We start from the raw sequence: 16,689 nt of genomic DNA on the forward strand, positions 1-16,689 counted from the left end.
AAACTCACAGATACCAAGTAGCAGAGGAAAAAATAAAGAACCAAAATAATCTAAATTGGCATTAACATAAGCTGAGGCTCAAACATGAGGAATGACCCAATAATGGCTCCTAGCATCTATACAGGAAAAAAATGCATTCCTACTCAATGCTACTGATTTTACCATTTTCCCACAATATGAAAATAAAACAAAAAAAGAGGAGAGAACTTTTCAGGTACAATCATGTTAAACTTCTAATGTACAGTCAGCCCACTTAAAATGTGCATTCTGGTTTTAGACTTAAGACTGATTCAAGCGATATTCCCTATACTTAAAGTGGGAATAGTGCAGAAACTAAAACCATCTCTAAGACAGGAATAAAGTGAGCTAACTGTACTTAGCATACTAAATCATATTGAGAAAGAAATAACTAAAGGACACTGTGGGGACAAAGATCCTTTGGCAATAACCAACCTCATGGCTAGTTTACGCGCCCCCCCGGCCCCCCCCCCCAAAAAAAAAAAAAAAAAAGGAAGGGCTGATTCCCAAGTTTTTCAATGATAGTCTGTGGAACTCTCAGGGACACAGAGTCTCTGTATTTGCATAAGAATGTTAAAGTATGCTCTGAGCACAAAGAGGACTTTCATCAAAACATAGCACACATTTTATACATCAAGGCACTAGACAGAGACACTTTACTTATAAAAGCAATTGAAGGTGGTTTCAGAAGGACTTGACAGGTTACAAGCTGATAATACTAATTTCAAAGTGTCAATGGCAATCTGACTTGACCTAACTGAAAAAAGAAGCTATGGAATCTCTCTTTCTCCAGCATGACTGATACCAGAAACAAAGTCCATTTGCTGAACCCAGAATAGGAGGAAGCAGTAGACAACTTAGTTTATGGAAGGCAAACTTAAGCTCTATCTTATTCATGAAGCATTTAAAAATGAAGGTCCAAATTTCTCCAAATGTGTGTTTGTGAAGGAGTCAGTATCACAGTTTGTTGTATCAACTGATAGAAAAAAGACCGTTACTCACCTTTGTAACTGTTGTTCTTCAAGATGTGTTGTTCATATCCATTCCAATTAGGTGTGCGCGCGCCGCGTGCACGTTTGTCGGAAGATTTTTACCCTAGCAACACTTGGTGGGTCGGCTGGGCGTCCCCTGGAGTGGCGCCGCTATGGCGCTGGATATATACCCCTGCCGACCCAACGGCCCTTCAGTTCCTTCTTCCCGGCTACTCCGACAGAGGGGAAGGACGGCGGGTTTGGAATGGATATGAGCAACAAATCTCGAAGAACAACAGTTACAAAGGTGAGTAACCATCTTTTCTTCTTCGAGTGATTGCTCATATCCATTCCAGTTAGGTGATTCCCAAGTCTTACCTAGGCGGAGGGGTCGGAGTGAGATACGGAAAAACGTGTATCCGACGGCAGTGGAGGGCGGCAGCGACTACAGCCATGCACTTTGTGAATACTCTTGGGGCTGCAGGCAGGCCAATCGGTAGAACCATAAACTGGAAATGCTGACAGTTGGCTACAAACCGGAGGTACTGCCTGTGAGGAGGATAAATGGCGATGTGAAAATACGTGCCCTTCATGTCGAGGGCAGCATACCATTCTCCGGGATCCAAGGAAGGGATGATGGTCCCCAAGGATACCATGCGGAACTTTAATTTTATCATGAACTTGTTGAGCTCTCGCAGGTCTAGGATAGGTCTGAGACCTCCCTTCGCCTTGAGGATTAGGAAATAGCAGGAGTAAAACCCCTCGTCCCTTTCGTCATTTGGTACCTCCTCTATGGCTCCCATGGCAAGGAGTGACTGCACCTCTTGTAAGAGGAGTTGCTCGTGAGAGGGGTCCCTGAAGAGGAACAAGGATGGGGGATGGAAGGGACGGAGCGAAATAAACTGGAGGTGGTACCCGAGTTCCACCGTGTGTAGGACCCAATGGTCTGAAGTTAGGAGGGACCACACAGGGACGAGAAAGGAGAGGCAGTTGGAAAAAGGAGGGAAAGGATCCTGGAACGTAACTGGTAAGCCGTCCTCGGGCATAACTTCAGAAGTTAGGTTTTGGCCCCGTAGGTGGTTTAGAGGGACCTTGATTTTGGCCACCTTGAGACCCTGACTGTCGTCTACGGTCGGCCCTACCCCGCCTTCTACCAAAGTCCTGTCTTGTCTAGGCGGAGGGTACGGGCGATGAGGATGGGGACGGAAAGGCCTGCGCTGAGTCACCGTTGTGTACATGCCGAGAGAGTGCATGGTGACCCTGTTGTCCTTCAGACTTTGTAGCCTAGGGTCCGTCTTTTCAGAAAACAGGCCTCGATCGTCAAAGGCAGGTCCTGCATCGTATGCTGAAGTTCTAGCGGGAGGCCTGACCCTTGGAGTCATGAAATACGCCTCATGGTGACTCCCGAGGCCAGAATCCTGGCTGCAGAGTCAGCTGCATCCAACGAGGCCTGGAGGGAAGTTCTCGCCACCTTTTCCCCCTCCTCCAAGAAGGCTGATGGCAGTCTTGGGGGACTAGCTCCGTAAACTTGCCCACTGCAGCCCAAGTGTTGTAGTTGCAGCGGTTAAGCAAGGCTTGCTGATTCGCCACCTGGAGTTGGAGGGCCCCTGCAGAGTACACCTTACGGCCCAGTAAGTCCATATGCCTAGCCTCCTTCGATTTTGGCGCTGGAGCTTGCTGGCCATGGCGTTCTCTCTCATTGACAGATTGTACAACAAGGGAGCAGGGAGGAGGATGGACGTACAAGTACTTGTACCCCTTGGAGGGCACCATGTACTTGTGCTCAACTCCTCTGGCAGCGGGTTGAATGGAGGCTGGAGACTGCCAGATGGCCTGGATCGTCTGGATAAATGCTAAGACCACTCTTGTGGGGGCGTCAGCTGACAGAATATCCACCACCAGATCTTCTATCTCCAGAACCTCCTCTGCCTGGAGATTCATATTGAGCGTCACATGTCTCAGGAGGTCCTGGTGAGCCCTCAGGTCAATTGGAGAAAGGCCCGTGGAGGATGTCCCTGCCACCGCCTCATCAGGAGAGGGCGAAGATGAAAGGCCAGGGGCAAGTGGGTCCCGTGTGGCCTCGTGGTCCTGGACGCCCTCTGACTCCCTTGGTAACTCAGACTCCGGTGGGGTAGCTGGCACTTCCTCCACAGTGGAAGGAGGGGGCGGCTGATGGTCGCCTCCGGTACCTAGTGCTCCGATGCAGCAGAGCGAGATGGGGCCGGAGGGAAACCTTGGGCCTGGTGATATGCCCAAGGCGTCCAGAATGACCACTGATGGGGGCCTTGATTTTTGGCCTGGGTCTCCTGGAAGATCCTAGTGGGCACATCGGAGACCCGGTCCTGTGCATATGAACTGTCCGCCTGGGACGACATGGATAGGCACCGGGATGGCCAAGGAGGGGCTGAAAAACCCTCTCTGGTTGTTTTTGCTTTATGAGGCCCTGGGGATCGGTACCGGGAGCCAAACCAGTACCGGGAACGAGATTGGGATCTACGACCAAAGTGGTGCCGGGAGGTCGACCAGGATCTCGAAGCTTGGTGTCTGGATCAGCTGCGAGAGTCGCGGTGCCGGGAGCTGGATCAGTACCGAGAGTACCGGGCCGGCGAACGGGACACTGATCTGCGCCGTGAGTACAACCGGTACAGAAAAGGTGATCGGTGCCGGGACTGTGAACGGTGCCGGGACAGGGATTGGTGACGGAACCGGGAATGCTGGCAGGATCGCGATTGAGAGCGGTGCCGATCTGCGGTGCCAACAGAAGGTGGTCTTATCAGGGCAGACTTGCCCACAGACTGTATGACCCGCACCGGCAGTGCCGGGGGTTGAGGCAGCACAGACTCAGTCACTGCGATGAGATCTCTCGCCGTAGAGAATGTCTCCGGCGTGGAGGGAATCGTGAGCTCAACCACTGCTCTTGGTGGGGACCGGACTCGACGGTCCTTGCAGGACTGGAATTGATGGTGCCAAGGTAGTCGGTGCCACGACAGGTGTAGGTGCCGGGCAGTCAGATCTATCCGGGTGCTTTGGCTGCGCGCAGAGGGCACAGAAGCAGTGGAAGTCTTAGGCCTCTTCACCCTCAGGGAAAGAGAACGGTGCCAAAGAGGCACCGGTGCCAGAGATGGTCGGTGCCGAGGGGTCTTAGCGGTGCTGGCGCAAACCAGTGCCGAAGAGGCGCTTCTGGCAGTAGATTGTCCAGCGCTCGGTGCCGAGGGCGGAGGAGTAAGAGCTGCCTCCATCAGGAGCTGTTTGAGATGAAAGTCCCGCTCCCTTTTTTGTCCTGGGCTTGAAGGCCTTGCAAATGCGGCACTAATTGGTGAGGTGAGATTCCCCGAGGCACTTAAGGCAGGAGTCGTGAGGCTCTCCTGTTGGCATCGGCTTGTGACAGGCCGAGCACGGTTTGAAACCCGGTGAACCGGGCATGGGCCCCGACACCGGGTGCGGGGAAGGGGCTAATCCCCGAACCCTTCTTAACTATACACACTATGTAAAGAACTACTAAAAAATAACTGCAAGTATAGAAATTTCAATTATATACACAAGAATAACGAGAAAAACTACAAGTAGCTAGGGAAGTGGAGGTCAGCAAAGCCGCGCTCCACTGTTTCAACGACTGACACAGGTGGTAAGAAGGAACTGAAGGGCCATTGGTCGGCAGGGGTATATATCCAGCGCCATAGCGGCGCCACTCCAGGGGGCGCCCAGCCGACCCACTGAGTGTTGCTAGGGTAAAAGTCTTCCGACGAGCATGCATGCGGCGTGCACACACCTAATTGGAATCGATATGAGCAAGCACTCGAAGAAGAACTGGGAAACTCAAAACATGAAAGACAAGATGGCTGAATTCAGAATTTTGTTAATTTTTGAAAGATGTGTACTCTGTCCAGACAGTTCAGTTATCAGCCAAGTTTGTTTTTAGCACATATGAATTGGTTTAGTCAAAGCTACATAATACACAAAATGCTCGGATGTTGGTTAATTGTATAAGATGGTTACTTACCTTACAGTAACTGGTGTTCTTTGAGATGTGCTGTCTAAATGTATTTTACTCTTGGTGCACGCAAGCCCTCAGTAGTGAGATCAGAACATTTTGGCCAGCAATGCCTGTTGGCCCAGGCCTGTGCCCTAGCTACTCTCACAGCCCAGAAGACATAAAAGGGACAGCAGGGCCAAATGCATCTCAGTTCCTTTGCTAACCAGAATCTGCATGACTATAGAATCTCATAGTGAGGAAGGAGGGCATGGATTACAACTAGGTAACACATATCGAAGAACATCAGTTACTGTAAAGTAAGTAGCTCCTTTTCTTCCAGTGATTGATTGTGTGTATTACACTCCTGATGATTCCCAAACAATGACCTCCTGCAGTGGGTCAACAGTCTTAACCAAATGGGGCTTGAAAAACTGCCTTGCCAAAGCTAGCACCAGCTCAAGAAGCCTCCCCAGTAGCATAGCATTTCATGAGTGTATGAATTAAACTCCAGGAGGCAGTTTTAGAAGTTTTGGAGATGAGGACATTTTTAAAGGAAGCAACGGATGCTACCTGAGTTCTAGCAGAGCGAGCTTTTATCTAAGCTTAGTTATTTAATAACAGTTTAATACATTCTGAAATCCATCTGGATAACCTCTAGGAAGAGACTGTTTTCCCTTTTACTCTTTCAATATAGGCTATAAATAATATAGAAGAGACTCTAAATGGTTTGGTTATATGTTAATAAAAACACAATGTTCTCAAAATTACAAAAAAGTGTGTAATTTTCCTTCAGAACTGCTAGCATCAGACTGGGAAAGAAAACCAGTAAATGAATGGTCTAATTAATATGAAAGCCAGAAACCACTTTAAGAAGGAATCTCTGATTAGGCCTAAAAGAAACCTATTCTCTATGAAAAATAATGTATGATGACCATGCCATTAAAATTTTAATTTTGCCAACCAGACAGGCCAGACACAATGGCCACTAAAGCCAATGTTTTCACTGAAAGATGATGTAATGAACTCAGCAGCCCTATTAAAACCACATTAAAGTCCCATGTTGGAGGGAGTTTCCTTAATCGGGTGAGAGGGAGGGTCGGACTAAATACACTAAGATCTTTAAAAATCTAAAAACCGTAAGGTGTGAAAATATTATTTTATTTTGAATTTGTGAATTATAAGAAGATATAGCTGCTCGATTCTGTTAGTTCTATAAAAGTGAAAGTCCAGATGATTTAGTGAAAGCAGATAGCCCAAAATGAATGGAAGGTCTTTTAGAAATGGGGAAACACTGTCATGCCCAAACAGTGAATCTTTCCATTTGTCATTATAAGTAGATCTTTTAGGGTCCTGTGACACTGCACCCCTTATTCGTCAGAGGGATATTATGATGATACGATTATAGCATAATTATGATTTATTTTATGCAAGACAGGTCATGTAAGGTGTCACTGGAAAAGTTACGATTTGCTGAATATGATTATCCTATTTGTATGCATGTATCATTTTTGTATCTGAAGTTATAAATATTATGTATCTGTATTTCAAATGTAGTTACAACCGGGTAACGCCCACTAGACAGGGTGCTTTCAGTCTAGATAGTTGGTTGGGAAGGGCCTATTCAGGGCAATGAGCCATTAGGGAAAACAATAGGCCTGAGGAGATGCTTATCTCCCACCTGGTGAACCTTCTGGAGAACACACCAAACAGCCTGTAGCGGTAATAGCTGCTATGACTCTACAAGGATATGTGACCAGGCCACATGATTCTGGACTCCATCTTGGGATGTCAGTATTTTTCCACAAACTGGTATGGGACCCAAGTTTTGAAACACAGGGTTCCCGCCATATGCTAAAGCTATGTAAGGCAGGGAGTGACATCATCTGTTGTTCTTCACTCCCCACACAAGAAGATTCCTGAAAACACCTGAGGAACAAGGGCTGAACTGGGGGAAGTGCTGGACCCAGGCTAAAGGTATATGAAAGACCTGGGGATTCCAAGCTGCAAAGCAAGTATAGTTTATGCCTTAAGAATCTGCAGCCCACTTTTATCATCTGGTCAGAGTGAGGGATTCTTAATTCAAATCCCATCTTTCTAGTGTATTAAGTATAGATAGCTTTTTTCTTTATATACTAAGTCCTCTGCTTTGATCTGTTTGCTATCACTTAAAATATCTCTTTTCTGGTTAATTTATTTTATGTTTTAATCTAAACCAGTGAGTTTGGAGTGACATATTTGGGAATCTTAGCTCAGAGAGGCTGTTGAATATTCCTCTCCACATTGAGGGGGAGGCGAACTGGATAATAAATTCATACTGGTTGGGGTTTGGACCAGGGCAAGTCGGTACCACTCTGGGGTTCTAGGCTGGAAAGCTGGGGATTATTTTGGCTGTAGCCTCTCTACTGTTGGTTAACGTGCAGTGGCTGGTCAGAGAGCCTGCATGTAATTGCAGCTACCTGTATCCCTACCTGTATGTATGCTGGTGGAAGTGTAAGGCTAGGAGCATGTCTGCAGCTTGCCACAGTAGCACAGGGTGAGAGGTAGTCCAGGCTGATGGATCAGAGGGCACAGTAGTACCCCAGTTCTAGGCAGCACTCCGGGGGAACCCATCAAGTCCTTTCTACTATTAAATTATTTGGTATATCCCTGGAGCAAGACTTCTTTACATCTGTTAAGCAATAAGCATCCAAGCTTTAAGGGGCAGTGTCTTCCTGTCATCTTGAAACATCTAATTTGACACTAAAGGCAATGTTATTGGAATCCAAACTGACAGTGTCAGCAGGTCTGGGAACAAAAATTGCCTGAGCCAGGCTGGTGCAGTTAATATCATCATTGCTGTGGCATCCCTGAGCCTTCTCAGAGTATGCAAAATTAAGGGGGATAGATGGTAGGTGGACATCAAGAATCAAGATCATGATATTAGGAAGGCACCTGATAGAGATCCAACTCTGACCCTATCTCAAGCAAAAGATATTGCATTTTTGTTCACTTCTGTGGCTAACAAATCTACGTTCTCTTGCATTCAGTTTTGGAAAATGTGCTGATTAACTGAATTCTCTATGGATCACTCCTGGGTGGATCAAAAATGCCTGCCCAGCTGAAACACATGGGTGTTTATTAGTTTTGTTAGCTGGATAGCAGTGACAGATACTAGATGGCTGGTGCATCACTCCCATAGCTGGGTTAGTTCCTGACACAGAAGAGGCCCCTTCCTGTCTGTTTAAATAAAATGTTTCAGTGCTGTTGTCTGTCATTGCTTGAATTGACTTGCCTTGGGTAAGAGGCAAGAATGTTACATGTCAGACAAACTGCTCTAATCTCCAAAATATTTATGTATCGAAGAGATTCAACTTTTGACCACAGACATTGAGTCTGATGACTTAAATGTGCTTCCCAACCTAGACTGGAAGCATCCGTCACCAGTGTTAACAAGGGGAGAAGAGGCGCAAGAGGGGCACCCTTGCATACATCAATCAGATCTTTCCATCATGGAAGCAAAGAAAGTACAAACTGAGTAACTCCTTCCAGTATCTCTTTATAAGGTTCTGTTCGAGTGTAAACTGATTTCAGCCAATTCTGCACACAATGAAGGTTAAGTCTGGCATGAAGAGTGATGAATATGCATGACTCGTGCCTCAGAACTCTTAGTCGTGACCTTACTGTTGTGCAAGGGTTACTCTGCAATTGGAAAATGATTCACATTGTGGTCTCAAATCTTGATTGATACCGCAGTGGAATCCAGAAGACCTCCTTGAATATTATTCTGTTGTGTTGGAGTCAGATTTTCCTTGTTTACTGCAAGCCCCAAACTGGCGCACAGATGGAGTATGTACTGAATGTTAACTGAAACTTGCTGAGGAGAGGTATCTTGAAATCAGCCAATCATCAATGTAAGGATAAACTTGAAATGTTGTTTTCTGAGGGCTAGTCCACACTACACAGTTACGTCAACATAAGGCACCTTATAGCGACTTAATTATTTCAATGTCTACACTACAGCTTTCCTCCCACTGATGTAAGCGCCTTAATACACTGACATAAGTCCACCTCCATGAAAGGCATAAGGCGTAGGTCGCTGTAGTTAGGGTGATGCAGTGTTTACATAGATACTGCATCCTTTAAATCGGCTTTCTTGTCAATTTCATGACAGGAGTCATGAAATTGACATGCAAGCCCCCACTACCTGGAGAGCTAGGCTGCTTCTGACCCTGCTGCCATCTGGAGCCCGCAGGACTTAGGACCCCACTCCCTGCCTGAAGCCAGGCAGCCATGTCAGTATCATGGCCAGGAAATTGACAAGGCTGCCCTGCTCCGAGCAGGGAGCGGGTGGGATGGTATGAAGCCAGGGCAGCTGGAGCCTGTTCCCCGGAGGCAAGAATCCCCCAGGTGTCTTGCCCCAGCTCCTCGCAGGGATTGGGGGAGGGGAGAAGCACCAGGCAGCTTACCCTGGATCTGGGCAGGGATCGGGGGGACAAGCCCCGGGCAGCTTCCCCCAGCTCCCGGTGGCGAACAGGGAGTGGAGGAGGGAGGACAGCCTGTTGGGCAGCTAGGGTCCTTGCAGGAAGCTGCCATTGGAGCTGAGAGACCAGGCTCTCAGCTCCCCACACTGCCACTCTGAGGTGAGTGGAAGCACTCCTGGTAAGAATCTGCACCAGTGACCCGAGGGTAGTGTGGATATGCACCGCAGCAGTAATTACTGCAGTGGCAGTAAGTCGACCCAATATAGGCTGACATAGGTTTGTAGTGTAGATATACTCTGAGAAATGCCGCCACTGCTTCCAGAAATTTTGTAAAGGCCCAGGGGCTGCTGACAGGATGAACAGAATAACTCTGTATTGGAAATGTTGTGTACCCAACTATGAAATAGAAATATTTCCTGTGTGCAGGATGGTTGGAAATGTGCATCGTGGAGGTACAGAGCTGTAAACCAATTTTGTGGGTCTGGGGACAGGATTAGTGAAGTTAAGGGCATGGTTTGAAATTTGAGTCAAATGTATTTATTGAGTCTGCCTAGATCCAGAATGGGTCTCCAATCTCCTCTGTTGGGAAACAGGAAAAAATTAGAACAAGTGACCTTTCCCTTGAATTGAAGAGGAACCTCTACTATGGCTGTGAGGGACTACAGAGATTGAACTTCTTGTTGTAGAATCCTCCAGAGGAATCCCTGAAAAGGGACGTAGAAGGTGGATGGGGTGTAAGGATAGACTGAAATTGAAGAGTATAACCAGTCCGGTTAATCTGGAGCAGTGGTCCCCAATGTGGTGCCTGTGGGCGCCATGACGCCCACCAGGGCATTCATGTGCGCCCGCCTAGTGCCCAGCAGGGGAGAGAAGTCGTGGCCTGTGCCTGCTGGGGACAGAATACTCTGGAGCTGTGGGCACCAGTGTTCTCTGTCCCCGTGGCACCTCTCCGGCTTCTCTCTTCTCTATGGATTCATATATTATGTAACATTAAATATGATGGTTTTTGGATTATTCAATGTACAAATACAAAATAAGCTTTGAAAAACTGTTGGCGCCCACCACACTCTTCTGAAAACATGAATGTGCTACTGACCACAAAAAGGTTGGGGACCGCTGATTCTGGTGGATCCATTAGGCTGCTGTAATATTGTTCCAGGCTTCACAGTTATAAATGAGACTCTCCAAAAAGGGGTAGAAATGAAAAAAAGATTCAAAATGATTGGTTTGGAACAGCTCTCAACAGAACTGTTAAACGTGCTCTCTCTTCTTGGTCAGATGTGAAGAGGTAGTTCTCTTATGCAGGACCGGCTCCAGGCACCAGTGCAGCAAGCAGGTGCTTGGGGCAGCCAACAGAAAGGGGCGGCATGTCCGACTCTTCGGCGGCGGGTCCTTCAGACCCTCTTGGAGGGAAGGACCTGCCGCCGAATAACGAAGCAGCAGCAGTAGAGTTGCCGCTGAAGTGCCGCCAATCGCAGCTCCCCTCCCCCCACCGCTTGGGGTGGTAAAAACACTGAAGCCAGCCCTGCTCTTATGGAAGCATTGCTTCTTTCTTAAGAAGGTTCAGAAGGTCTAGAATATGCATAAGAGCTTGAGACAGTTGCTTTGATTGAGTTTGGCTGTATTGTTTTTAGCTGAAGAGTATATACGCCCAGTGATGGAAATGTTACTCAACCTGTGCAGTAACTGTAGTTCTTTGAGATGTGTCCCCCATGGGTGCTCCACTTCAAGTGTGCATGCACCTCCTGAGCCCTCTATCGAGGATTTCTAGCTAGCAGCATCTGTTTGGCTCATACATGCACCCCTATGCCTCCCTGTGGCAGACACCAAGCCTACATAGGAGTGCATGGATGAATCGCCCTCAGTTCCTTCTCTACTAATTAATCCTCTAGGGAACAACCGAAGCAGAGGGGAAGGAGGGCGAGTAGTGGAGCATCCACAGGGGGACACATCTAGAAGAACTGTAGTTACATCAGAGGGTAACATGTCTTACTTCTTCTAGTAGTGTCCTATCAATGCTCCACTTCAGGTGACTTCTGAGCAGTATCCCTACGAGGAGGGGAACGCTTTGGGACAGGATCAAGAACCGAAGATCATACTGCAGAGCCAAGTGACATCAGATCCGACAGCATGAAGTAGGGCGTACGGCTTCAAAAATGTACAAACTGAAGACCAGGTAGCAGCTCTATATATCTCAAATACTGGGATATTCTCCAAAAAAATGCAGCAGATGTCATCTGCCATTTGGTTGAATGCACTCTTGGCTCCAGGGGGTTGCTGACCACTTGTAGACTCATAACAGTAGCAATACAACCCAATATTCACTCTGAAAGTCTTTGAGCAGAAATGCAAGCCCCCTTAGACCTATCTGGGAAAGATATGAAGAGCCTAGGAGATCTCCTAAACTGCTTAGTTGTACCAGGTAAAACGCTAAGGCCCTTCTAACATCCAGGGTATGGAAATAGGATTCCTACTGAGAACTGTGATGTTTTGGAAAAAACACTGATACGTGGTTAGATTGGTTGAGATGGAACTCTAGTGTAACTTTGGGTAGGAACCTAGGATGTGGACGTAAAGAGACTTTATCATGAAAGAACATGGTAAAAAGGGGGATCTGCCATCAAGGCACCAATCTCCCTGGCTCTACAGACTGCTTCAGAGATACATGAAATAGGGAGCAGGTCACCATTGGTTCAAATGGAGTTCTCGGAAGGTAGTTGAGAATCAGGTTGATGTCTCAAGACGGGGTAGAAGGTCTAACATGGGGAAAGATGACCCAGACCAATGAATCTTGATGATACCAGGTGAGCAAAAATTGAGAATTCCTCAACCGAGGGGAAAAAGCAATGAGATGTACTTCGACTGAACTGATGGATAACCCAGAGAAGTTCAGATCCAGCAGGTAATCTAGGATGAGGGAAAGGGGAACTGATTGCAGCCAGAGGTAGTGACAACCACACAAGTGGACAAATCTCTTCCATTTCTGCAGATAAGTAGCATGGATTGATGTTTTCCTACTATTTAATAACACCTACAGCACCTCCATAGGGCAGGAAACCTCTACTCCGGAGAAACATCCAGGAGCCAGACTCTGAGCCATAGAACTGCCAGTTTGGGGTAAAGTGTGTGACTCACATCCTAAGGCAGATGAAAAATTATCAGGAGCCTGATCGGCATTTCGATATAGAGCTGAAGTAGGTAAGAGTACCATGCTTCTCTTGGCCAGGTAGGCACTATGAGGATAAACTCTGGTCTTGTACTGCCTGATCTTGTTAAAATTAAGGGTGCTGGAGGAAAGGCATAGAACAGGGTCCTTTTCCATGGTAGAAGAAAGGTGTCCCACAGGGAGTGGTAACCTAGATCCCTCTTGGACAGAAGAGAGGACCCTTCCTGTTATCAGAGGTAGTGAAAAGATCGATCTCTGGCTTTCTTCATCTCTGCATATGCATGGGAGGACCTGAGTATCCAGTTCCCATTTGTAGTTGTGGGAGAAGTTTTTGCTGAGGGCATAAGCAGTGGTGTTCCAGATGCCTGGAAGGTGGACTGCGGAAATCTGGATATGGTTGGTTATGCATCAGTTCTAGAGGTTTATAACTTCAGTGCACAAGGAGGGGAATCTTGCGCCTTCCTGCTTGTTGATGTAAAACATACCGGACATGTCTGTCATGACCTTGATATTTTGCCCTGATGAAGGGTAGGAAATGGAGGCAAGCATTCCTGATCACCCTGAGTTCCAACAAGTTGGAGATTGATTTTGTGGGCTGTCCATCTGCCCTGAAACATGAAGGTGTTGAGCTGGGCTTCGCCTGTTAGAGTCACTGATAGGGCTGGGCAGCAGAAAGGAATACTTGCACAGACATGAGGTTGCTCCTTTCAGCAGTTTAGTGAGTTCTTTACTCACTTGCCTGTCCAGAGCAAGGTTGCCTTCTCCAGTTGATTCTGCCAGGTTTCACACAGAATAGCAGCCTCGTGTTTCTCCTTTGTAGCATCAACTCCACACTTGTGAAGATCAACTTCATCACATTGATCTTAGTCCTGCTTTGAGTGCAGGGGACTGAACTAGAAGACCTCTCAGGGTCCCTTCCAGTCCTACAATTCTATGATTCTATAAGAGACCAACTAGAGATCCTCTGTAAGATGGGCCTTCCCTAAGAGAAGTTGCATGTAAGATGTGCTTGTTTAGACACCTTATGTAAATATACCTCTTCCTGGGCCACCTTGAAGAAGAATTTCTGAACAAATGCCCCTGAGATGCATCAATATTTTCATCCTCTGGACAGACGATCTAACTCACTCATAGACTTCTACTGCAACTTCAACTCTCTCTAGAGAACAGCACCACACTAGCATCAACTTCCTAGATATCATGATCAGGGTTCAGGAGTAAGCAATGGACCCATACAGATAACTACATACAAGAAACCCACAGATCATCATCCCTACCTTCACCACCCCAAATACATCAAGCCACCCCAAACATACCAAGAAATTGATTATCTACCCCTAAGCAGGCATTCACATACCACAGAATATACTCTGAGAAGAAAGTCCAGGATATACACTTTAACCCATATAAAACCACCTTCACCCAACAAGGACACTCCACCAGGTAAGTAGATTGCATCAGGGAACAGACCATCCAGATATCCTGAGATAACCTACTTCAATACAGAAATAAAACCCCCTTCAGCCACACACCTCTAGTTGTCACCTACCATATCACACTGGAACTCATACAGGGAATCACCAAACAATTACAACCCATACTTGATTTCTTTCAATATGTGGTCCCCATCTTTCCTGAACTCTCTCTTCTGGCCTTCATACAACCCCCCAACCTCATTATCCAACCTCATCATCAGAAGCAAGCTCCCCAGAGATCAGAACAAACCAACTCAAAATAGCACCAGACCCTGCCAGAACAGCAGATGTAAAACCTGTAGACATATTTCAACTGCTATGATGATTAACACCCCCCCCAACACACCTTTCAAGATCCATTGGTCCTACACATACCTATCACATAATGTGGGGGACTTCACCCAGTGCACTAAATGCCCCAATAAAAATTGTGTGGGTGAAACCAAATAATCACTAAGTTCTCAAATGAACTCAGAGAGAAAAATGATAAAAGACAAAAACATCCTATCACCTATAGGTGAACAGTTTCCACAAAGCAATCACTTCATAGCTGACCTCTCACTCATAAATCTGATCTATAGCCCATTTAAATCCCATCCCTAGCATATTTTCCCCTTTCCTGACCTATGACTTCACCTTGATTAGTCCCTTGAAATGTGTTGACTACACATGCTAAACAATCTGTTCCACTTTGTATTTAGCTATGACACTGAGTACGTTTCCCAGGCCTTAAGAGCAGTGTGTACGATCAAAAACTTGCTTCTCTCACCAACAGAAGTTGGTCTAATAAAATATATTACCTCCACTACCTTATGGCCAATTTAAAAAAAAAAAGACAAAGACAAAGACACTTTCTTATAGGAAGCCCATACAAGAAATACTCTACTAGGGAAACAGCAACTTTTATAGCAGCTTCTGCAGCTCGTCTGCAAAAGACTACTGTAAGATTTGTGAAGTGGCTATGTGAACCGTAAAGCACTTTTTACTGAGAATTACTCTAGATTTGGTAGCAGGGAAAAATATGGGAACTGAGCAACATGTTGTATATGTCTTTAATACCATGATTTCATTGAATTTGGGATTGTTTAAAGTCCATGGCCCATGGACTCCCAGACCGAAGACATGTGGAGAGAGAAATATGCAGGTCTACGTACATTCTCACCTGCTCAGTAAGTAATATTGAGGTATTGCTGTATTTTTTACTTGTTTCAGATCCAAGTGTAACAAATCTTAGAAGAAAGAGGGTTAATGAAATGCACCAAATCACTAGTTCCCAATTGTAGTGACAATCAAGGAAGATCTCATGCACATGAAGCAACTGAAAGTAAAGAGAAAAAGCAAAATTAAGAGTTATTGAACTTCAAAATAAAGGTTAATGCTACTGTAAAATAAAAACTTTAGTTCCTATTTTTTTTCCCCTTGTAAAAAGTATGGATCTGGTTTTTACTCTATAATAGACTTTTAAAATTAATTTATATTTCAAAACCAACATTCTATTAACAGAGATAGATTTTCATGGAAGGACTGAGCAGTCCTAAGAGTAGTTTAGGAAGTTTTGGTCCCTTTAGCATGCAAGTAAAGCAAAAAAAAAAAAAAAAATGTTTAATACAAAACAAAGAGGTTTGAAGTCCTTAAGTTATTATATTTGCTTGAAAACAGCAACATACTTATCACTTGGATTAAAAAGAAAACTGAATCCATATAAAGTTGCTAAACTTAAAATTATGTTCATATTAAAATATGTATGATTAACACTATGATTTTGGTATGGAGGTCATGGTGTTCACAATAATAATGCATCTGAATAAAAACCGGGACGAGCCTATCCCATGGGTCTGAACCCAGCTCCACAGGCGCCACAGACAAGGGAGGTGGAGAGCCAAAGAGCCACTCTCCTCTCCCTCACCTCCTTTTTAAAACTAGACTGCAAGGGAAAGTGCTGTGGCCTGATACAGCTGTCCAGCAGCCAGGTCCCACTATATGTTGTTCCATGTGCTGGTAGCTGGGCTCTCACCTGCCAGTTGCCGAAACCATGGCAGTACCCCTCTCTAGGTGCTGTGGACCATCTGAATCGAGGAAGAGGAACAGGTGTGTCACTCAAGGGCCTCAGGCTCGCCCGCAGGGAGAGTAAGGTAAGGAGTGGGCAAAGGGGAGCAGGACCTCCAGGAGGGTCAGGCTAGTGGGGCTCCCTCGAATGACCTTTCCGTCATTTATCTTTTTTCTCCTGCATCTCTGTCATGAAAATTTACTATAAGTTTCCATGCCAAAATCATAGCCTTATTTAGATTATATACCAGGAAAAGGCAGAGAAATTATTTTTGGCTAAAAAGGAAATGGAGAAACGATTGCTAGTCGATTCAAATGACAGGGCTCCTGGTGGTTAGCTGCAGACATCCAAGCAAGTGTTTACAGTATTAGGCTATATAAACATAGGCTTGCTTATTCCACTAGAGGGCAGGCTAATACTAGCACACTTAACAATGTAAACTTTCCTGAAGAGTTCTGTGTAAGCTCTCTCACCCACACAAACTGGACCAATAAAATATATTACCACACATCTTGTGTCTCTAATATCCTGAGACCAATATGGCTACAATACTACTGCATTTCCTATTTCTGACAGAAA

At 45.9% G+C, this 16,689-nt stretch overlaps 1 protein-coding gene across 5 annotated transcripts in view; it reads right to left on the reverse strand.

Annotated features, from left to right (window-relative positions):
* Nucleotides 1–16,689, reverse strand: part of PHTF2 (putative homeodomain transcription factor 2) — a 196,127-nt gene that overhangs the window by 10,931 nt on the left and 168,507 nt on the right. For 4 of the 5 annotated variants that reach the window (XM_050936870.1, XM_050936871.1, XM_050936868.1 and 1 more), the window contains one exon: nucleotides 15,226–15,381. In XM_050936870.1, the coding sequence (XP_050792827.1) occupies nucleotides 15,226–15,381 (156 nt within the window). Of the gene's footprint in view, nucleotides 1–15,217; nucleotides 15,382–16,689 lie in introns of all 5 variants that reach the window. The other variant, XM_050936872.1, reaches the window with a different exon arrangement.

Source organism: Gopherus flavomarginatus, chromosome 1 (assembly GCF_025201925.1).
Source record: "Gopherus flavomarginatus isolate rGopFla2 chromosome 1, rGopFla2.mat.asm, whole genome shotgun sequence".
Taxonomy (NCBI): Eukaryota; Metazoa; Chordata; order Testudines; family Testudinidae; genus Gopherus; species Gopherus flavomarginatus.